Genomic DNA, 24862 nt, shown 5'->3' with positions numbered 1-24862 from the left:
TACTCAAGGCATTTGGCTTGATTTAAAGCTGTATCCACTGCAGAATAAGTTCTCTATACACTCCAGAAATTTGCTGTTCTCTAAGGAACGCGCTGACATTTTGGGAAAATAGACTTGTTTTCCTCTCCCAGCATCAGATGAAAAGATAGATGTCAGTGTCATTTCTGTGATTTTCTACAAAGACGGGTCCAAAACATGTTTACGGACCTCAGCTCAAAGGCAAACCCCAGGTGCCTCTTGGATGTACTAGCGGCAAGCTTGCCAGATAACAAGATACAGCAGGTCAGACTCGTATCTTCTTTTTCACTTTTGATTTAGCTAGAACAGCTGTCTTCAAGCTAAGCTAGGCTAAGCACGTCCAGGATCCATACGTTATTATCTATAATGGGCATCTGAGATGCTGGACCAACACGCCTGCTAGAAGCAATGCTTCACAAATAGGACCTCAATTTCTCAACTTTTTCTTTGTTTCAAATCACTCAAGGAAGTAGGGCACAGTATAATAAATCCCTTCAGCACACGCATGAAAAGCCATTTGAGCATGACCGAAGAAAGCCCCGGCGCCTAGGGATGCACAAAGATCAAAACAAGTCACTTCTCTAGGAAAACATATATCCTCACACCAAACTAGTGGCAGAGTAGTTTATGACTGAGCACCACTAACAATGACGCCTGCCACCCAGAGAAAGAGCGAGCAGAGGGGAGCAGGATCGCCTCTCAGCAGACCCTTGGTCCAATCCTGTCAATGTAGCAGCTCACTGCACTTTTCAAACAGCCGATAGCGATGTCAGTTCCAAAAGGGACAAAACAGACTATCTCGTCAAAGCCAATCCTTCCTATTTGAACCACTTCTTTAAAAATTTCTTAGGAAATAATATAAACAGTAGATGGTTTTTTTTCAGGTTTACTGTATGGCATCCAACCACACACCACTGTGTTTTTCTCCTTAAATCAGGAGCAGCGTGCACCATCGCATCGGTGTCTGACAGTCTGAGAACTTACAAGAAACAGGGAGGTAATTCTACTGGATTAAATCAGTAAATACTCTTTTGGCTGCGCACACTCATGTTTATCCGTTTTTTTTTTTTTATCCACTTTCTCTCTCTGTTATATGGCAGATCACGGGTCCGCAGCCTGCAGGGAGGCTGATTTCTGTGGCAGCTGTTTGTTGACTCAAGTGGGAGATGGTGATGAAAAGAAGTCCCTTTATTAAGCTACTTTAAACTGACCATGTGCACAGCTTTCAGTACATCTACTGAGATTGTGCTATGTGAGCAAACAAAAGCAGTATAGCAAAAAACAACAAAGCGAGAGAAAAAAAAGGGAAAAAAAACACGCTTTCATTTAATTTATGCTTTAAAGGAAGGAAAACAGATTTGCTTGTGGCTAAAAACGCTTAATAAGATCTAAGTGGTGCTGTTGTTGTTTCTTTCGAATGGATATGTATTCAAAACAATTATCATTTAATAGTGCGCCTTATCAGAGTGTATATTACATACATTAGTCTAATCACTGCAGCCAGATTTAAGAGCATGCAATAAAATGTAACCTAAAATGACACAGAAAGGGCTTACAGTAATTTGGGAAATGAGTTTAGTCCATTAGTATGTCAAGCCTATGGCAGCATATCAATTAATTTCACTGCAGAAGGACAATGTCGGCTAGAGCACTCCTTGCTCTGCTTCAGATATGACAAGCACCTGAAAACAGCCACACAGAAAAACTCTGCTGCGCTCCTACCCCCAGGTCATCACACAGAAAATGAAAAGCCTATAAGAATTGATTCCCTGACGAAACCAGACCTGGTTGATGTGCTAGATATGGAATATATGTCTGCTGAAGATAGTGGTACTTACTTTCTCTCCATCGATTCCCTTTTGCCCTTCTGATCCAAGTTCCCCCTGCAATGACAAGACTGAAAGTTAAAAGGTGCAGAAAAGACCCTTGAAAAGTTTATGCTTTCATCTTTTTTTCCCCACTCTGACACCCAGCGGTGCTAAAGTAGGGTTAAGGAGACACATGGAGGCTCAAAAAATATGTTAGCTTTTAAAAGTTTTTAGTGTTTCATAAGTGGCTGATGAGACATTTATTGCATAAGCTAGGGAACACATTAGTCCACAAATACTTTTAATTAAATCATTAAAGAGTTATAGTGCTTTCATTTATCCCTATAAAAATGTAAGTATAAGGTCCACCCCTCTCCTTCCCCAAGGGACGCCACACTAATTACACCACTGTACAGATGCACTGGGTGGTGTATGATATTTATCATGTGCTGCTCTGGAGTTATTGTGTGGATGTTAATACACTCACATGAATACAAACAGGCAAAAAAAAGGAATAAAGTTAAATACTGAACTTCAAAGAAGTTCTAAGAATCTAAGTTAAGGATCTTGGCGATGGCAGCAGAAAAACACACAAGAATTTATTAAGGAGAAGAAAGACCACACACACCACACATCCAGGAGTCACATGCAGTATCATTTGCTATTAAGCTCCCTGCAGCATTTCTGCTTCAGGAAAGTCTATAACATGTGTGGGATTATTTGTAGTCAGTAAAAAAGCTGTTAGGGGCTTATTTCCACAAATATCTTTCTGATCAGTGATTCTTCTCAGGCTGCCCAGCCAGTGATTTCGGAGAACTGTGCCAGAAATGTGTGAGCTGTCTTGGAACCTCTTATGAAAGTGTAACCTATACAGTTTAATGACCTCAGCTGGCCCATAAAGCTCAAGCAAACTGCAGTATTACAGTGTCCAAGGGCAACCATATCATTACTTTTATAATGCCAACAGCTGCAGGAATTGTTGTTCTCACATTAAGACGACCAAAAGAGTCTGAAAATCTGTGTGTCTTAGCTAAAAGTGCCCACAGCCATCTGTAGACATCTCCGAACACGCAGCATGTATAGAGCATATGCACATACTGGATGCCCACAGATGGATGAAAGGCGAGTATAACAATAGTCCACACACACAGGTTTCAGTAAAATATGTCTGGGTCAGGAAGAAACCTTATTGATGCAAAACTGAGCAAAGCTACAAAACACTTCAATACATGGCACTGTGCATTAGCATCTTTATCAATACTACTGCTACGGCTGGTGCTTTTCTTGTGCACTGTTGTGTAACAAAATTGCTTTTGCTGGCTCCTGTACAAGTGGAGAGAGCCGTGCCATTAAGTGCTATACCTTATTTCACAAATCAAGGTTCCCGAGCAAATAAGTCGTCCCACAGTGAGCTTAACGGATATAGATCCAGGATTAAGCCATATTCCACATTCAGGAATAATCCTGTTTACTGACGATGCATAAACAGCTTCCACAACGATCTTCGGTAAAATCGATCCCTAAATTCAATGTAGTATCTGGTGGATATATGTGTGTTTTTCTTGTCTTGTTATGCATTAGCTGTGTTTTTCTGAGAATAGAATCAAAATCCCACACCCCCTCTTTCCACTCCATGATATACTGCAAGGTATTCTCAGTGTAAGATATAGAGACAACACCCTTGTACCAGCATTACTGTAAGTAGTTGGCTGGCCTCCCAAAGCAGAGGAGATTAACACATGCATCTGAGATGCCACATTTGATAGTCAACAACCTAACTGATGACAATATCACACAACGCAATATGCAAGGGAATAAATAGCAACTGCAGTGAAATAAATTGCAAATACGGTAATTTTCTCAACACTATCAGGAACGAGACTGGACTAGTAAAGAACAAAACAAGTGCTGCGTCAATCTGATATGTCATATGAAAGATATCTGCATTTTTCTTGCCCTCTGAAGTTTCCTGTGAATTGCTTGTCACTCTTGAGTCCTAATTTTTACTCAGGGAGGCTGTACATAATTACATGTTTTCACAAATGCGCATCAAGTTATTCAAGTCACTTGTTTTTCACTCAACAGTGAAGGACTTCATTAAGAAGGTGCAACTGAGGCTCACGCATGCAAGACATCTTCTCAGGACAGACAGCCCAAACATCTAGCCGGGATTTCGAGTGCAGTGGCAAGGACATGATCTCTCGCTGGCGTCCCACTCGGGAAAACTGCCAACTATGTCCGGTGGGGGCACACAACCAAGCTAGAAATGCCGCTGGTTGGACCTGAACTTGGTTGGAACTGGATAGCGGTAGCCGTACTGAGCAGGCACCTTTATATTTCATTCGATTTTGATATTGCTTTGTTTTCTGTGTTGCTCTGATGAGGTCACCACAAGCAGGCCAGTAAATCAACCCAATAATGTTAGAAAATAATCTCAGAGAGGGGCACTGACAGATTCCATAAATCACTTAATCAAAAGAGCCATCTGCTATTTAAGCATCTGTATACCATACAGGAACACTAACTCAATTTGTAACTAAAACATATCTTTAAAAAAAAAAAAACGTAGAGCCCGCGTTCCTCAAAGCCTTAGTCACAAGTGTGAGGGCAAAGCAACACTGAGGAGTGTTAGCTTTGCAAGTCATTCAGCGAGTGACCTACCTTGGGTCCTCCGTTTCCTGTAGGCCCAGCCTCCCCTGTGTTCCCCTGCAACAGGAACAACACAGGGACCTGTTAGTGAAAGGTCTCTCGTTCACACATTAGTGAATAGCTTTATGAACACTTGTCATTTCAACAACGATCTCGCTCCTACAGCTGCTCCAAGAGTTCTTGCTGACACAGGACCTCAGCAGCTGCAGATCAGGATACTGTTTCTCAACAACTGGAACGTGCATATCTGAACCCCATTAGGAGTCATCATATTGTTTTAATAACTGTATTATTTTTAGAAAGTTAGACAAGACAGGGCAAAAAAGGAAGAGAAGTTTAAGTGTCTTAAGGGATATACTTTTATAGACAGTAAAGACAGACTGGAGAGAGGATAAAAGAAAGAGGTACTGTCCGCAGTGCTGCTGAGAGGAGAGGCTGGACTGTTATTTAGCAAATTAAGCAAATGTAGAACATGCTGCAAGCTAAGAATCTAATTAAGCATAATGTCCATTCATTGTGACATCTTCATTACGAGCCCTGTTTGCTGGCTCTCAATAGGTTTGTTTGGAAAGTACAAGAAAATGTTGCTAACTTAACAAATGAATTGCTTTCTAGGCTGGAGGATAAACGATGAGCCTTATTATTGCATCCATTATTCTGAGCATGTCCACTCTACCTTTTAAAAATACAAAACATTTGATAATTCACTGGTCATGTGAACAATTGTAGCATGTTAAGCATTCATATTAGACGCGAGACATTCATGCATTGTCCGTGGTATGTATATTTCACAATGCTGTCAGCCATTCATTCTTCACCCACTAAAGTTTTCTTTTCACCCACTGACACGAACCTTTTAAAAAGCTAATAATAGTACAACACTTATTATTACAATAGGAGCAATGAAAGGTTTTGACAGCCAATCAAAGTGTTAGTGAAATAATAAACCATCTTGAGTGAAATTCCTATTATAACTCACTTTAGAGGTAGAATGGGTATAAATTGAATTAGGGGGTACTAATTGAAAACACAAGCCATAAGGGCATGAGAATTGTAAATGGTGCAAAACAAATTATGGGTATTGTAAAAGGGAAAGAAGTTTTAATTTCGCCATTACGCCTCTGTTTTATTTATTTATTTATTTTTTGAGCAAGTACATGCAGGAGCTGTAAATCTAGTAATACCAGGGTTTATGTGCAAGGCCATAGAAAATGGATTTCCTTTCAAGTAAGCTGCATTCTTATAACCCACTACTTATCTGTTTAATTTCCTGAGGGATTCTGGATTAATCATAGCAGTTTAATCCCTTTGCACTGCATTAGAATCCTCCATCAAACTCTCACTGTAATGCGGGATAGTACTTTCTGTCAGAGTAACACAGCAAAAGTAATCCCCACCCATTTTCCCAAGAAACCCTCTGTGTAGGTCACGATGATTGGCCTGCACTTCTCATTTTGGTTGTTTAAATGCTCTAAATTGCCCAGATGTCTTTGATTAATCTCTACAAAGTCAATCTAAATTGTTAGTAAGTATACTCGGACTATTTTTAATCTTATACAGAAGGAGATTCTCAAGTCTTATAAGATTACCTCAATAACAGAGTTTTATATGACTTTGTTACCCCTTGTTAAATGTATTGTAATATAAATCAGAGTTTCTCATTGTTTAACTGTCCCATGAATACTGGGCTAGCAATATGACAGCAACATGTGGGTCTTGCCAAACTAAACAAAGCGTTTAAGAAACCTATAGGTCTAGTTTTTATTATACTAATGTATAATTCCTTACATAATTTGTCCATTTTCCCATGATCTGAACATAAATTCCTATCTGTAATCATGGAGGAGCTAAAGATTCCTTACAAAATCCTGTCAGAGGCAACAATCAGGACGGAGAAGCTTGTGTTAAAAGGACAGAAACACAAAGGTATCCTGTATGCAAGTCTTTACATCAAGTGGCATGATGTGTAAATGTTGTACCTCCATACACAAAACAATTTACTTTCATGGCACCAACTTTGTAGTGTTATATATAGGAACAAGCAAATAATATAATAGGAAAACAGCTGGCGAGATGAAATATAATAAGCCGTCTAACACTTAAGAGCAGATAATAATTTAATTGAGTGTGGTGGCATCACACGAAGCAGCAGTCCCCCCCCCCCCCCCCTTAAACAGTATGCGGTGTATCGTTGTGCACGTAACAAAAAAGCAGAAAATAAATTGCTTAGGGAAAGGTACTTTTACATTTTAAAAGCCCCTAAAAAATTAGTTTGGTGAACATTTATGCAGTTTTACAGATATGCACAAGTCATAAGTAATGATGTCTCTTAAGACTGAAGCTCTGGAGCCAAGGATTTGTAAGTTGGTAGCTACATCTCTTCAACACTTGCATTTCTCCCTTGCTTCCTTTAGGTTTCCATAATGAAAATCATTCTGGACCTTTGAAGCAGGCAAAGCCCTCCACTGCGCAAAATGAACTATGATGGCTCAGACTGCACAAACACTGCCCCATTGCTTGTGAAAAATCGCACACTGAAACACACACCCTACTCTATCTCATAACAAATGGAAGTTCTAAATGTTGGCTTAACTTAAAATAGATTTTTGTAAATTGGATTTTGAGTTTGTACAGAAATGATTCTCAGAAAGCATCCTGAATGTGGTCTGACAACGCAAACCTTCAGCTCTTCTAAACATCTAGCGCCTGTAAGTCCACTCCACCAGGGAGAAACAGGTAGAAACTGGCCTTAGAAACTCAGGGATCAATGAGAATTAAATATAACGTAGAAGAAGTGAAATGCTACCATAATATACCACACAGATGAATCTACAACAAGGCCAGTGTAAATAAGATAAAATAAATAAATAAATGACTGACTATCAAAGCATAATTAATATTATAAGAACAAACTGCCACTTGTGTAGAAAGGTTAGCTACTGTCAGTGAATAGAATACAGCCTACACTGTTTGACATCACATGTAGATCAGCCTGACAAATCAAAATCATAACTCTTACAGTTTCACAATTGGGTGACCAAAACTATTGATCATCTTTCAATGTGTGGTTTGTGGACTAATTAAAACGCCAAATTAGCTACATTAGTATATGCTCACTGGCAGCTTTATTAGCTACCCAGTGTTAGTACTGGGTTGGACCCTTGTGCCTTCAGAAAAGCCTTAATTCTTCACAGTATCAATCTAACAGCACAATGGAAAACTTTAACATAGATTTTTGTCCATATTGACACGATGGCATCACACTGTTGTTGCAGATTTGTTGGCTACACATCCATGATGTGACTCTCTTGCTTTACCATATCTCAAAGGTACTCTATTGGAATGACATCTGGTGACTGTGGAGGCACTTTAAGTACATTCGAGTATAGAGAATTCATTGGTATGTTCAAGAAACCAGTTTGAGATAATCTAAGCTTTGTGATATTGCACATTATACTGCTGGAAGCAGCCATCAGAAGATGGGTACACTGTGGATATGGTCAGCAAAAATGATGCCTATCTGGGGCTGAAAATGTACCAAGAAAATATTCTCCATTCATCACCAGCCTGAACCATTGATAAAAGGCAGGATGGATCCATGCTTTAAGTTAGTTATTCCAAATTCTGACAATTTTCCAAATGTTGCAACAGAAACTTATTAGACCAGGTGACATTTTTTATATCTTCTATTTTCTGATTCTGGGTGACCCCATGTGAATTGTAGTCTCAGTTTTTCTCTTTTTTAGTTGAGTGGTCCCCAGTGTGGTCTTCTGATGATGTCGCCCATCTGCTTCAACGTAACTTCAGACAGTTCAGAGATGCTCTTCTGCACACACTGGCTGGTCAGCTTAAAGCACTCTGGCTATGCTCCTTTGACTTGTGAGATCACCAAGGCATTTTGATCCACAGAATAGCTGCATACTTGACATTTTCTCTTTTTCAGACCATTCCTCACAAATCCTATAATTTTTTAAGGGTTTACAGGATTTAAAATCCCAGCAGATGAGCAGGTTCTGCCTGTTTGGCACTACCGACCAGATCTCTCAAATCAACAACATTCAAAGTAAATTAAACCACCTTTCTTCCCCATTCTTATAATTAAGTTCTAACAACAGGCTGTGTTGACCATGTCTGCACACCTAAATACACTGATCTGCCATGTTGCTGCCATGTCATCAGCTGATTAGATTTTTGCATCATTAAGTGGATGAACAGGTATACCTAATAAAGTGTCCAGTGTGTGTATCTTACTGTCAGTACACAGATGGTTTCATGCTGCTATAGCTGAAGTATTGATTTCAATTGTCATCTGCATATGAACAAGTATTCAACTTGAATTGCAGATTATATTTTTATTGAAAATGATTTTTGTAGCTCTGTGTCACACTAGAAAGCTGTCAGTGTGTACCCCAGCACTCACCCTACAGGAGCGGGCAAAGGCACCAGCTCCCCCGTCCCTGAATTAGATAAGCATAAGAGAGTGGCTGGATGGATGGTTTTTGTGTGTTCTGCACTTTGAGCAGCTAATTTACTACATCATAGCATGAATAAAAAGTGATTGAAGAGGTGAATAAAAAGATCAAGAAAAAAAGGTGAAAATAGAACTATATTAGAAATGTAAATGAAGTGTGCCTAGCTCTTAGTTTAGCTCATGTATAAGTTTCTATTCAATGTGGCAGCAAAATCACATTTATCTGATCAGCAGTCGCAACAGCTGGTCTAATATAACTACCAAAAAATCACCAGGGTTCTTTTTAGCTTCTGCTTTTAATACCGGTGGTGTGTTAACTGATTGAACGAGATGGCTTAGTCATGAATGTGTGGCCCCTGATCATGTCTTTGCTTAACGCCATTGATTTAGTGTTCAAGCCAGTAATAGGATTTGTTATAAATTTTGTTGTTCAGTCAGTAAACAAATCTTGCCAAGTATTGATTTGTTGAAAACCTGAAATTAGATTTCAGGTGTTAACAGTATGAGTAACTGAGCGCATGATGTGGCCTGCAGAAAAATAATAACAATAAAAAAGGAAGGGCCCTGGGTGAGAAGCATGTTCAAATTATTGTTGGTTTATTTGTAGACAGATAAAAGATATGTGCTAAAGTGCTATTTGGACATCGTTTAGGTACCAGGTTAACACTTACTGGGACATTAAATGGCTATTTTTTGATGTAACAAAAGCACTGACAACTTGCACAGTGCCTGCTATACTGCAAACTGAACCAGCAGCCTGTTATATTTTACCCACTTTAAATACCCACACCAATTACCAGAAACTAATTAATCACCAGCACTTCAACCACATTCCAAATGCACAGACACATTACAGCTTCAGAACCGATCTCTGCTGGGTCATTTAAGAATCATTAGAGGCCAATTATAGCACATCAACGTATTTGATTAGAGCAACCTGTTTTCCTTTGCTTCTTTCTTTCTTTCTTAAACAAAGCTAGTTTAAAAATGATATTTAAAATGATCGCTGCCTATTTTAAACATCAGCTAACAAAATAAAAAGCTAAAAAAGTTAAAAGGATTAAGCATCCATGTCTTTATTATTTGTTATGTATCTGTTCTAACAATTACAGATGTTCAGTGTCTCCAGATTTTCAGTGACATTGTGACAACTGGCATGCAAAAGTGACGAAATATAGTCCTTTTTACTCTGCTAGAAAGAAAAACAATCTATAATCATATGCTTGCACACAGGCAGTACATTTTTGGTGCTGTTCAAAGGATTACCAGCACTAATCACGATGCCTCTTTAGCAGCAGTAACAACTCACGGTGTAGAAAGCTCAAAAAAGCCCGATTACAAATTCCAGAGTTGGATGCTAAAGGTATAAATGATTTAAAATGATGCTTTTGTGCCTTGCAGAAATGACTGGTTTTCACGGAACAAAAACTCTTACAGTCATCCTACATATCTTAATCCCACAGCCACATCATGGTAATTAGGATACTGACCCCCAAAAGCCATATAGTCTTATCAGGCGTACAGTACCACCACCTGCTCGTCCCTGTGAATTCTTTTCATTCAGAGCTTTCTCCCTTTTGTCACTTTTTAACCTTGTACAGGCAGCTAAAAGGGGATTTGACTCTCCAAACAATGTGATTTGTCTAGGGAATAATAACACTTTTTGTCTCGGTATTTGATGGTTCCTTCATGTTTTTCTTGTCCTCCAACTGACGCGACACCCACAATTTTCAGTGACTGGGCATTTACAATTTACATTTCCACTTGTCTATTGAGCTGTCATGAATCTTTTTTTTAAACTACACCAATTTTCAAGTGATTGAACAAATGTATGATTTACCAATTCACACTGCTTGGGATATTTGGGAGAAAATGTGAATGCTTGCAGATAATTGCACAGTAGCCTCTCCAAAGGACCTTGACTGCAGAACATGGACTTTGCTAGGCATTCCAATATAGATATTTCCCTGCTGAAAGAAAGCTCTATTTCTCTTCCTCTAACAATGAAGTATAAATGCGTCCTACGGGGCCTTTCTGTCTTTCTTGACATTTAGACCTTGTAGCTGTCCTGGAAAACCAGCAACACTGCCCAGAAAGCAAACCCAGAGCTGCAGCTAAGAGTATCTGAGAACAAAACTATGGTCATTTGCAATAAAGGTGCTGAACACAATGCTGACAAGATCAAGTTGAGACTTCTGTGAAATCACTAACATTTCCTGAACAACTCCATTTTCCCTTGAATAGATGTCAAGACAAACACATTTACCAAAAAGCACTAAAAATCTGGCCCTTACCTTTTCCCCTTTATCTCCTTTTTGTCCTGGCAGTCCAGCTACGCCTGGAAGACCAGCCTGTGCACACATAACATGCAGGACTGAAACTATACATAGACACATTTATATCAACAGCATGAATCTTTTAACATACAGTTGCAGTCAGCTGTTTACTTACACACATCGTGGGTACGAATCCCATGGTAATACTGGGCTTTTAATGATTTCTTCGAAATTTTCTTTTTACCAGGGTGGAAGAATTGTGCAGCATACATCTTTAATGACTTTAAAAAAAGAACAATTGGGTGCAAAAGTTTGAATTTATTTTGGATTTTCTCCAATTCACACAGGGTCAGAGCCTACACACAGCCTCAAATATCCATACACACCCACTAAAATGTGATTAAATTTCCCTTAGGAAGTTGCACCTCAACCAGGTGCTTTTGGCAGAATCCTGACTGGTTATTTGACCACTCTTCTTGGCAGAACTGGTAGAGTACATTTAAAGTGGTTGATATCCTGGCACAGACATAGTGTTTAGGTAGATTTTGTTGTGAAGCCATTCCTCGACCTTAATGTTAGCCGGCTTTATCCAAAACCTTGGACTTTCCCATTTTTGTGATATTCGTCAGTTTTTTTATGCTGGCAAAGAGAAACTACCAGTTGTAATCAATCACACTATTAGTAAGATGTCAATAGGACTTGGCTTTGTCAAGTCAAAAGACACTGTAAGCACCAACTAATCCAGATTAGTGTTTTGCGAATATATTTATATATTTGAGCTTGTATGTATACTTTTCACCTTATGTGGATGAAAGAAAATCCAAAATAAACTGAAACTTATGCACCAAATTCTTGTTTTTTTAAGTGATTAAAGATATATGTTGTACAGTTATTCCAACTTGGAAAAAGAACAATTCAAAGAAATTTAAAAAGCCCCAAATTACCACGACATTCACGTGCATGATGAGTGTGTATAAGCATCGGACCATAACTGCATTTGAAATAACAGAAATATTGCTTCTGTTTTGCCAGTAAAAAAATACAAGTAATATACTGCACCTGCAGTAAGCAATGATGTTTTTAGTCATATGTTACTTAAAAATATAATCTTCTTTTTTTTTTACTATCCGAGTATATTCCAGTATCTCACATCTATTTCCACTGATAAAAGAGATCACCTTGCGGCTGTACCGTCTTAGTTTGTTATCGAAGGCAACATTAATATCTGCAGGTGAAAGAATTCCTTACAGCTTCACAGATCTATTGCACAGTGCATATTTGCCATGCTTGGGAGAATTATAGCTGCATTTGTAAATACATTTAGACTGTAATGTGTTTGGTTGGCATTGCAGAAAAATAGTTTTTGATATAAATGGTGTTTAAATGTCTCTAGAATGCCCATATCGGATTGAGTACACGTGGCGTCAAATCAAAGGCTGGCTCAGTTTCAGCAGCCATTACATTCACTCAATTAGAAGCCCCTGCTGGGTTGAATTGAGTGTACCTTTTCAGCTGGACAGTGACATCTGTCAATGGACTGTGGGGCTGGCTGAGACAGCATCAAGGGGATCTGAGCTGTAACCAGGGGAGGGGCAGTCCCATTAAATGTCCTCTCGGCTCCACACTGGATCAATACAGAAATTTCACTACTTAGACGCTTTCCTTTGTGTTCTTGCTTCAGGGCAAAAAAAAAAATCAAGCCACTGTCACGTGCAGCACACTTAACCCAGACAACCTTTTTATGCTTATGTGAAGCTTACAACCTGTCATAAGCGCTTCTCAAGGTTGTGAGAATTCTCTAAGAGTAACTTTACACTGACATGGCAGGATGCTTAGGGAGAGATGCAATGACAAGAGTTCAAAGGTCACGTCTCCATTTGGAATCACCGTAACATTAGCTCTTAATGATTTTATGATGATAGAAGTTCTATCTTATTTCATTTCTAACTGGGGCCGGGCGTTCTTTTGGATGACACAAAAATCTTCTTACACTTTTATGTAATGGTTAAAGTTGAGCCGTACAGTATGTGGCACACGATTACCAAGAAGCTTAAATGTCTTTCACTTTTTAAAGAAAAAAAGTAACCTAATTTATTTTCTTACTTGTGAAATGCATAACAAAACACAAATGTCTTTTTTTTTACAGCTCATTAGCTCTTAGTCTTTATTGTAAATAAAAATAATAATAATAGTAAATTCAGTTGTTTTCTGAGGCGTTAAAGCGTTTTACCTTTGGGTCCTGGAGCTCACAGCAGTTTTCCAGCTCAGCTATGTAAGGGTCACAGTAGATTAGAAATTGTTTCAGTTCAATCTGTGGAGACAACCACAGCATTATTCAACAGTTTCGTCATCTCGTCATGCTCCTCTTTTAACTGACAAATGTCTACACTTCACTGGCTCAGACAGCACAATTTGTTCACTTGTCAGCTACTGTAGCCATAATGTCCCAACGCTGCAACTCCTGTCGCCTGCAAAACATCTCCAAAGCACCACATTAAAAACATAACATATATTTTTAAAAAGCTTCAACTTCCGCATGACTTGCAACTGGTTCAGAGGAGAATTTGAAACCTATGTTGTTGGTTTTTTTGAGGTGTTACTCATACTATTATCAGTCACAAAGGATAAAAAGTCAGCTGTTAATCCTTCTTAAGCCAAGGTCTATCCAGAGGCACGGCTGACCTAATGGCAAGGTGACCTTTTGTTGTTTTTGGCACTTTGGCCACCTCTGGGGCTGAAAAATGAAGCCAACGCGGAAGTGCCAACAAATGCAGTTCACTGAATAGTCACTTCAGGCTGACTCCAAAAGCAACCCAACAGACTCCAGCGCTAAAGTGCCTGACTTGAATAAACATGAATAAACATGGTTACTGCTCAGCACAGTAAACACTTTTCTTCTCCAGTACTGCATTATTGAATAAAAGTGAATAAATATGCTCTTTTTAACTAATTTCCCACTTTTGTAAAAGCTGTACAGGAGTTACTTTGTTTATAGGTCACCCATTTGCATTAAAAGCGCTGCTGCTGCTTGAAGTGACAGGTGGGTGAAGACTAGGCTGCTAGTTGTCTGCTAACTCTACTCACACAGGTGGATGTAACTGGATCTCTGGACTGTTTCTGGTGCTGGTAGCCTTTAGATTATTTTTAATTCATTTATCTGAAAAATGATATGGCTTGTTGTGTGGTTAAACTTTACTAAAAGCCTGTCCAAGACGTTTTTGCTCCAGTTCTGTTGATTGAATTTCATGTATTTTATCTGTTTGTTTAATAGCAACCCAATTGTCTATAGATGTAGCTTGCTAACCATTCTTGCTAGTGTTAGCTAAAAAAAAGGCTCCCTCCTCTCATGCAAATGATTAAAAAAACAAGGTGCCGACAGCCGAAAAACAAGCTTTCAAAAGGGGACATTAAAAGCTTACACTACAGTAGAAGCATCCATCTATTATAGTATGGTGGAAAAGTTATGAGCCACCCCTCCTTTTTTCGTTTTCGCTAGGAAAATTGGAAACAGGTACAGCGATTCATTAAAAAATGTGCAAACATACGTGGAAATATAGTTTATAATGCAACATATTATTCAAATGAGCTTGAGAGTCAGTATTTGCTATGACCACCACTATTATTATTTAATCTTCAGCACAGCCTGAAGTCAAGCTTACTAGTAATTTGTTGAAGTACTGTTCAGGAATAATTCTCCAGGCTTCGTGAAGGACATACAAAGCTCTTCTTTGGATGTTGGTTGCTTTTTAATATGTTCTCATTCAAGATCATCCCACATCATCTCATATCATCCCAGTACTTTTCTGTGTTCATGATTCCATCAGTTTTGACAAGATCCCCAACACCACTGGTTGAAACCCTTACAGAGCCTCCACCATATTTTACAAGTGATTGTAGACATTTGCTTTTCTGCAAACCTGCTCCATAAATTTGAACCCCAAAAATTAAAATTTGGATTCATCACTCCATAAGACCTTTTGCCACTTTGTGGCTGTGTATGTAATTTAGCATAGCTAAGCCTTTTCTCCCTGTTCCTCTTCCTTGGCCATTTCTGTTGAGGCTTCAGTGAACCGTAGACGGATCAACAAATGGGCCAGATGCATCTGTCAGATCTTTGTTGCTTTCCCCCCCTATTTCTTAAGGACATGACTTTCAGATCATGTTCATCTGTTGTAAATAGCTGTGCTTTCCAATTGTCCAGTTTTCTGAAATTATCTGGTTCTTTGGGAATCACCTTATTGGTGCCTTAAGTGCCTAAAGATATTTTTTAAATTGGTTCTTTCCCAAATTATCTATTATGTGTAGACACAAGATTGATTTATGATTTAAGTGTCTTGACAAATAAATAAAATAATCCCCTGAAGTTACAAGGAGTGGACTGAAAATGAATGAAAAAGTATCCAATGTCCAAAGAAAAACTCTGAAAGACCTTCAGAAAGACTGAAGAGCAACTGCTCGAGCCTGTCTCACTGGGAACAAAATATAAAGAAATGAGGAGTGGCCCAAGAGTTTTGCACAGCACTGTATGTGTTGAGTATGTCATGAACATGTGTAAAACTGAAGACTTAAACTGATTAAGATGCACCTGACACATGTTTTGAATGTTGTTTGAAAGCAGTAGGGGTGCTTTCATATTGGACAAGTGAACATATTGAATAACAAACTGCTAAATTTGCAGTTGAGAAAAAAAAACGTGCTCCACACATGTTTATCATGGGACATACATCTACAGGCCGTCCATCCTCTATTCGTGTTGTGATCAGTGTGCGCCCACTGGGGTCGATGCTGGCCCTCTCGTCAGTCGCTCTTCTTTCTATTAGCTTGCAGTCCATGTAAATGGAGACAGCGTTGGTCTGTACAGAAATGCTCAGCTTGTGCCACTGGCGATCAAACAGGGCATGGAGGTCACGGCTTTTAAAAGTGTAGCGGAGAGTGTTCCTCAGCAGGCTCTGGAAAGAAAACTCCACCACCTTCTTGTCGCCGTCAACCACAACATTTACCTGAGATGTAAAGAAGAGGACTGTCACCGCACCATATCTGTGTACATACTCAAACTATTACACACAATTAAAATATATATTGGCACTAACCTGACTGCCTCCTGACTGATCAAATATCTGCCAAAGATACCACCGATCTTTTTTTGTAGTTCTTCTTACCCGCCAGATGGAGACAAGGGAGTACTCACTTGGAAGCCCATTTGGAAATATCAGTCTAAAAAGAACATCAGGAACAGTTACATTCCAACAGAGCACCAATATTAAATTTAACTTTGAAATAATTTTAAAAAATTGAATAACAGTGTCCGGTTTAATTTTTCAGTGCAGAATGTAAGGCACTTTAAAGCTTTCAGGGACTGAATAATGAACCAGCCAATCAGCTTCAGTGATCAATATAATTTCAGTATCCTCTTGCTGAAGAGACATCCACATAAATAAACCTGACAAACTTAATTCCATTTAGCTTGATGTATTTTATACAGGCTTCCCTGTCACTCAGATGGATGAAAGCATATAGACATCGATCCAAAGTCACAGAAGTCAATCTTTTACTTCGCTGACATACGACGCACACGCACAGTTACAGAGGGTTTATGTCTATGACCTCAGCCACTCTGTAAAGTCAAATAACACACCTTTCCTTTCCTCCAGCAGAAGAAAAATACACAGAAAAAAACTGGAATATATAAGAAAAACAATATCATATTTCAAATCATACCCACTCCCAAATGATTTACATCTTATTCACTAACTCATTGCTCAGCCCACACCCTCACTCTCTTTCACTATTTTATACGTTGTGCTAAAAAAAACAAAAAACAAAAAACATTATATCCTTCAAAATACTATAACCTATAACCCAACTCCACACTCAAATTAACAGCCAAAAGTGGAAGAGCATAAACATAATAAATCAAGATCAGCAAAAATAATAATAATGCAATGATAAGGTCATTGAGAAGGCAGAGCACAGCCTGGGGGAGGAAGCGAGAGAGAGTGTTTCCTCAGACAGGTTGGAAATTAGTTTTCACTCCAATATATCATCTCCTATTCTCTCAGAGCTTCCTACCCTCTTCTATTGTGTCCCTTGAATTCTTTGCGATTTTTTTGGTGTGCACGGTACATGACTAAAATGATAAATGCTCCAAGTTAAAGCTCCTGAAAAATCAAATGCTTCCGTGAGGGGCCGAGGACTGGGAAGGTCATTTGTTGCCTAAGGGCTAAAGGATTATTTCAGCAGCAATTCAATATCAAAAGTGACGTGGCAATTTATAAAAGTGAGATTCTGAAAATAAATGCAGTGCAGAACATTTTAAGGCTGCACATACAGTACCTATTTGTACTAAATGGATTACACATCATTTTTAAGGAGCAAGAAACATCATAAAATAAAAGAGAATTCTTATTCGTACCACACTTTACACCCTTTTTCACAAAGTTCTTTCACTGGGCTGGCACAGTTCTCTCTGAGAGGCTAGAGGGTTAAAGGTCATGACATTGTGTTGACTGCTATGGCTAAGTGGCTAAACCTGGAGTTCAGGGTTGGTTACCTTGACCACAGTTTAATTATTTGGTAAAATGCTACTCGGCATGATTTAGTAGGTGATAATGAGTGAATTTAAAAAAAAAAAAAGAAAGAAAATTTCCATTTATTTCTCCTGGTTCACAGCCAAAACAGCTTTTTATAATCTCTGTATGTGATTACGCCAACCCTGACCTCATGTTGACTGCCCCGGTGGTTAAGTAGCCAAATGTGGAGCTCTGTGTTACTTGTTTTGACACTGCTTGTCTGATTCTTTGGGAAAGTGCTACTCTGCATGACTTAGAAGGATTTGCATTCAATTTCCCTAGTACACATGCAAAACACTTCCACAACATGCTGTAAGTGATCCTGCCAGCATTTTCTTTTACAAGTCCCATTTGAATAAAAATAATTTGTATTGGGAAATACACTTTGGAACAAACAGAAATGCATTCCAGATCGCATTCATTAGTAAATCTTCGTTTCAATGCAAACCTTATAATGACTGTTTACTATAGGCTTGTATTTTACAGTGTGAAGAAGTAGGGTCTGGTTTCAAGCCAAAGCAATGGAACGTCCATAGCAGTAAGGGAGAGCAGAGGAAAAACACCTCAGAGCATTACAATAGTTTTGTGTGTGCACAACCATAATAAGAGAAGCACACAAGATCACGCACAGTAACACCCTGACACAAGAATTACACTCAGAGCTAATTCCATTTTTATAAGGAGTGATCATGTGCTTTCTGAAAACTGTCACCACTCTTGGAACGTGCTTTTGACTGTCTGCGTTGCTTGGCTGACACAATGGTTTGACAGAATTATCACAGCAACACCACTTTTCTGGCAGGCAATCTTATGGAAGAGACTTAAGTCTCCTGCCTTGTAATAAATCCTATCCAAGAAGAGTCTTTAAACTGAGCTAGAGGAATCAGATTGCTACAGCTGAAACAATCAAATCTCAAATGCAAGCCTAGTTGGCTCGCGTCCTTATCACTGACATTCAATCTCTGCGCAGTTCAAAGTTGACTTTACCGTGTCAGTTTTTACCCTAGATCCATCATTCAAGCGCCAAATGGCTATTACTTCTTTTTCCCAACGTGAGCCCACCTTATGTGTTTACGTTCGGTAGAAGAGTTTTTTTTACTGGCATGGATTTGATCTAGAATATAGACATTTTATTTTGTACAGCTGAGGTGCACGAAGGTAGCTAGGTTTTGTAAGACGAGCTCATCCTCATTCCTATGGTGTCAAAGCCACTGGCATCCCAGAAGTATCCTTTGGCGTTTTTGGTGTTGTGGCAATAGTGAAGCAGCTTCTCGTCCAAATCCTAACATATGGACACTTGGTCAGAAGTTTAATGCAATGGCTGTGCTTAAAGCACAATTTACATGTAGGGCAAAGGTACTAAATGGGAGTAATTACTAATTACATGGTTTTGATAGCTCTGCATAACCAAACAGCAAGTTAATGTTAAAGCAAAGAGGGCACTCTGCAACTTCCCTATTGGCAACCCAGGTAGAATATAAACTAGTAAACTAGTAGACCACAGTAAGCCTGTATGATGAATAAGCTGCCACAAGTTACAAATTGCTAAAACTGTCGGTTGCTAAACAAATCTCAGCATAAGCTACATTATAAGATTTTGCAGTCACATTAAAAAGAAGTGCTGATTAAATTCCTGTTTTGCTTGATTTGCATTGTTAACAAAAACACCCCACAAAAGCTACAGTACCTGCTCGAAAGCAGAACTTGGTTCCGATTTGAGCACAAAAATGGAGTCTATTGCAAATTCTACTGAAGCTTGAAGAGCTTGAGTTGCTAAACTATGTACAACAATATGTAAGACAGACAGTTGAGAACCATTTAAACATATTTAAAATGTAGTCCATAGACCAACATGCATTTCAGATGTGAGAGACAAGTTAGTATATGATCCAAAGAGAGCCAGAGCAGACATAAATAAGCTATAAAAATGCTGGGAGCAACTGCAACACTCTGCTTTAATACTCTATGGATGAATATGTGTTGCTTTTTGCCGGGCAAATGTGCTCCCTCACACAAATGTTCCACGAGCGTGTCAGCAGTGATCTATGAACCGTAATGTGTATTGTGCCAAGGAGTGGGCAGAACATCAGCCATATCTATGCATCTATTGCTGCATATGCTGCGAGAGGAGTGAGCAATGTTTTACTGGCTGTGGCAGGGGCACTGGGGCCTCCTGCTTCGTGCAATTGCCCTCGCTTTCCCTCCTCAGCTGACATGCAGTATCACCTGTCAAAGCACTTAGATAATTGGATATGAGAGGGATCGCAGTCCTGCCACTATAACCAATGCCACTGTCAGCAGCGTCACCGAGAGGCAGCATCTTCTTGCACTATGGGCCCAGACTGAGTGAAGGGCTGAAGTGAATGTATTTTCAGCTGGTTGACTGAACAGGGAAGCAGATCACAAATCACCTGGCTCAAAGATTTTTTTTTCACCCAGCCAAGGAGGGAGAGGGGGAGAGAGAGGGAGGCAGTAAATGTTTACAGTTGCATATAAAAATACTAAAAATATCCTGCCCTCCTGGAAGAATGACAAAGTGTTCTCTTTCACTGTTACAACCCGAGGACACAAAACAATGAATATCTCAGGATTCATTTTTAAAACCTCAGTATAAGTTATGCAAACCATCGCGCTTTCACTTATGTCCCAGGTCTCATGTGATACAAATGTAAAAAGGGCAATAGGCTTTTATAAATTCTATAAAATATGATGCTACTATACACGTCACATCAGCAGCAGCAAGGTGACGCCACATCATGACCCTGCCAGATGACTGGGGAATAAAGGTCTTCAGTAAGTGAATGTGTCATTTACATAGTCATTTTAATATTCCTGTCTTATTATACAAGCTTGGGACTTTTTTCCCCATTCCTTTATGTCCCAGTTTTTGCCCTTATGAGATTTCAAGAATAAAATGCAATATATATTAATTCTGTTCAAATTATTCTCCATCTACCAGCTCACCTCACTGCTTGCCCTTATTAGCCAAGGCAAATAGAACTATTGCTCTGAACAGGGTGTATCTGGGTTGCATCAGTTCAAGCCTTCTGTGAAATTCAGTTATGGCTACACTGTTTATTTTTATTTAGATTTTCTTCAGCCAAATCCAAGAAAGCGAGCTCAAATTCTCATTATAGCCACCACAATAAAGACACACATTAGCAGTAAAATATCATAAGGTCCTGCAATATTTGAGTTATAAGAAATAAGCACATGAAGGAGCCAGAGAGCAATAGCCTGCAGCTCAATACTGATCATAGCCTTGGACACACATTTTTATAGCATGGTTGTATTGTGAGGTTTTCTCCCAGTGAACAATGCGAACGTAAATAATGAAGAATGTACACACACATGCACCCCTAGCACAGATGTGAATGCTACCTACTTTGTTGGCTTAATAAGTGGACTGCTTCCTAATCGAAATGATGGCAGGTCTTCTGCGATTGTTCCCTTTCGGAGAAGAAACATTTCTGTGAGATCAAATCCTGCGGGACAGGATTACAATGCGTTACTAGATTTGAACAAGCCGACGTCTACATCCCCACAAAGCCACCGTGTTCATTCGGTACCTACCTGTGATTTCCAGGGGACGATCTAAAACATCAGAAAACCTGCGTTCCTCTACGCTCAGAGGGGGGCATGAGCCATCTAGGGGAAAGCAACCGAGAAATTGTTTGTGTTGGGTACAGATGTTCATTTATATTTTGAAGCACTTTTGACTAGGATTACAGAAAAGACAGTGAATCCATCACGAAATAATTTCCACTGTGCATTTCTTGTAATTTTTTTAAGGCAAAAACTTCCTAAGGAGAAAAAACACATCAGACCAGAAAAATCAGTTAAAAGTTGTTGTTTTTTTCTGTTAATCTTTAAAAGTTTTGCTAGAACATTAAAAAAAATGAAGAAACGAGAGTGTCGGATCCAATTTAGAGACGTGGCTACATCAACTTCACAAAAAATGAAATGGAGATCAGCTTTATGCATTTTGATTGTTGTGTAACATATTTATCAATCAAAAGTTTGGATTCAAGTAAAGTCATTGCAAACAAAAACCGATGAAGATGGATTTGGACACAGACAAATGTCTATTATTATAATAGAGTCTAAATATTTCTGTCTACATCTTCTTCAAATTGACATTAATAAAAGATCAGAGTCCAGAGCTAGTAGTTTATTCGTAAAATATCACCATCAATAATCTTATTTTGTTAAAAGGAATATGCTGTTAGGAGCAAAACGTTGCAGACAACAAACCCATGTACCTGATTGTTCGCTCACTGCCATCCCCAAAGCGCAAGGAATGGAATTTAAAGTCCAAAGGAGAGCAGTCCACCTTAACAAGCAAATCATGGCTCTGGCTCTAGAAAGCAGTCCACCTGAAAACCTGGATGGAAACAACATGGCTTTAATTTCAGCTTCAGTTTAGTTAAGTTAAACAATGGATAAACACGCTGTATTACAGAGAATAGCCAAGAAAACAATGAGCCCATTTTATTATAAGGATGCTATTATGTTGGGCAACAGTATCTTTTAATTTATTTGGATTCATTTAGCAATCTAGTGTAGAAAGTTGTTTACATTCAAGTGAGGAAGAAATAATATACACACATCTGTCACATTCTAATCACTTCTTTTCATTATTAGAAACATGACTCCATTATATTATATGCAAGTTGTATTATTGCAGAATTGAATTCAGCACTAACATGCGCCTGATTTTCCTGCTTTACCTAACTCACTTGTGCATTCAAATGTCCCTAAAGCCTTACTTTGGATTTATTTCCGTCACCATGGTGAAGCTGGCGAGTTGTTCGTTGTTTTGTTCTAATTAAGGTTTTCATACAGTGATGAATTCAGATGTTTATACCACAGCAGTGTTTACACTTAGCTATGTTTCTCTTTAAGTTCTGCTTATCCAGCGAGCCAAGCTTCTCCATTTACAGCTTGTAATCCATTCAGTCTGTTCATCTGCTCTCCTCTTTTTTAATCAATATTCCAAATTATATTTACAGTATGTGTGACAGTAATTGTACGATGGGTTTTATATGGGATTGGCTTCTTGATCATATTGCCACAGCCTTGATCTTTTATTTATGTAGTACTCAATCAACACTATGTTCTTCAAGGATATCACATGTGAGTATCAAACCTGGAAACCTCCAGTTACAACAAAGTCCCCTGAACCATTTCACTATGCTGCCAAACAAAATCTTCTGGATTACTCTCGTGCCATTGCAGAGGTGCCACACATTTTTTGGGTAGTCGCACTGGATGGTGAGTGTTTGCTCCAAAGTACAGTCGGTAAAGCACCCTCAACTTTAGTGGGCTTTTCAGACTAACACTTTTAGAAACGACTAGATTGCTCTGCCTGAAAAACTGGGGCGCTGCCAAAATAATGTTGACAGATGAACTCAGAAGGTAAAAGAATTTCGCATGGCTTTTTCAACGACTTTCAAGGACTTCAAGTTGTACAGGTTAAAAAGAATCTGAGTGCACTTGAGGTACTGTGCATGATAAAATCTCATGTTTTATTGTGCTATATTAAAATTATGCATTAAAAGTATGAAGTGACCTCCTAATGAATAAGCAGTTTGGAGGATTTTAAATTTGTGGCAGCGTAGTTGCAAAGACTTTATCTATTTCCACCATGGATGACAACTCTGAAGACATTCCTAAAAAAGATCTCAAAAGGCCCTAATACAGCTGCAGCAAATTAAGGTAATTCCAATATCTATCTTACAAAAAAGGCAATAGAAAGGCGTGTCATACATTTATATATACATACATAATTCCCATCCACCCTTCAAGCCTTCCCCCACTTGATCATAAAGTTTTACATGCAGGTCTACAGTATCATGGCGCTCGGTAATGAAGTGGCCATGCCACTTCCTACAGCCAGTCTATGCAAGCGTCACAGGCAGTACAGAGGTATCACATTCCGTGTCTGCGTGGAGGAGTAATATTATTCTGGTCATTTCTGCAAATGCATGCAACAGACGCGGCTCTGCAGGCGGACCCTGCTGTCGCAGTTACTCCACACCTTTACAAATCGCAGTCATATTATCGAGGTCTGTGCGCGAGTTAAGCTGCAACTTTAAACCCACACGCTCCCCCCGGTGCAGCAGCATGGTACACAGCTGCTCTATATCCGCATCAACTAAACGGACACAGGGGCAGTTTAAGGTAGTTACACGGAGGCTATGAGCCCGTATGTATCACAGGCACCAGGCAAAACCGTGCGCACTTAAGTTGTTCGATCCATCAGTCATTCAGCCACTTTCGCTCAGAGGCAATAACTCAGTGCAACTATGCAATATTCAAAGAAGCGTGTTTCTATGCGCGACCGCTGATTGGCTGTGGGCTTTTGAGCATTTTTTTAATAAGTATGAAACGTAGCACTTGATATTCGTTCAGTGTTTAGAATATTACGTAATTTGCTGTTAACAAATAGGCAAAAGTGGTGCGTGTTTACTACTGCAGAGCTGCAAGAAAATCAGAAATAAGCCGTTTCTAAGGCATGGGTCCCAGCACAAGTTACACGGATGAAGCCGGGAGTTTAAGTAGGGAAACAAATAAAAAAAATAAAAAAACAAAAACACACTTTCATGAGAAAACAAGCAAAATATGCTCGCTAAAAGGGGATTTTCAATAAATTCACAAGCTGATTTCTACATTAAGCCGTTTTTTCTTCTTCTTTTTTAAAATTTTCGTTTACTGTGAAATTAATTTGATCCATAAGTACTTACAGTATCTGACAAAGTTTCCTCTAAGACGAAAACAGAGAAAAAAACCGCGACAAAAGCATAGTCCATGTGTGGATACGACCAGTCCGATTCCGGATTCCAAGACTTGGAAATAAAAGTCACAGTGGGATCGCCAGCCCGATCGCTGTCCTTATTAGTTGCACCGAGTGGCCCTCCCACTCTGTCATTATTACTGAAATGTTCACTGACAGAGAGTTCAGCAAACAAGACTAGCACACAGTCAAACAGCTTTGATATTCAGTAAAATAAATGCCCGATTGCAGTTCAAACAAACTGTTATTAAAAGAGCCAGGTGCGGGTATTGCAC

General features: G+C 39.0%; 1 protein-coding gene across 4 annotated transcripts in view; it reads right to left on the bottom strand.

The window, feature by feature from the left end:
- LOC146695635 (uncharacterized) overlaps positions 1-24647 on the bottom strand; it is a 107910-nt gene extending 83263 nt beyond the window's left edge. For 3 of the 4 annotated variants that reach the window (XM_085477951.1, XM_085477952.1, XM_085477954.1), the window contains exons 1-11: positions 24538-24647; positions 22054-22175; positions 21365-21439; positions 21177-21276; positions 16313-16436; positions 15947-16222; positions 13453-13533; positions 12727-12846; positions 11241-11297; positions 4488-4532; positions 1857-1901 (exon numbers count right to left, since the gene is read on the bottom strand). In XM_085477951.1, the coding sequence (XP_085334077.1) occupies positions 1857-1901; positions 4488-4532; positions 11241-11297; positions 12727-12846; positions 13453-13533; positions 15947-16222; positions 16313-16436; positions 21177-21276; positions 21365-21439; positions 22054-22141 (1011 nt within the window). In that variant the 5' untranslated portion in view covers positions 22142-22175; positions 24538-24647. The remainder of the gene's footprint in view (positions 1-1856; positions 1902-4487; positions 4533-11240; positions 11298-12726; positions 12847-13452; positions 13534-15946; positions 16223-16312; positions 16437-21176; positions 21277-21364; positions 21440-22053; positions 22176-24537) is intronic. The other variant, XM_085477953.1, reaches the window with a different exon arrangement.
- Positions 24648-24862: the final 215 nt, after the last annotated feature.

Source organism: Copadichromis virginalis, linkage group LG13 (genome assembly GCF_057382275.1).
Source record: "Copadichromis virginalis isolate Kocher_CV1m ecotype Utaka linkage group LG13, C_Virginalis_male_GT1.1, whole genome shotgun sequence".
Taxonomy (NCBI): domain Eukaryota; kingdom Metazoa; phylum Chordata; class Actinopteri; order Cichliformes; family Cichlidae; genus Copadichromis; species Copadichromis virginalis.
This window is presented reverse-complemented; position numbering and strand designations above follow the sequence as displayed.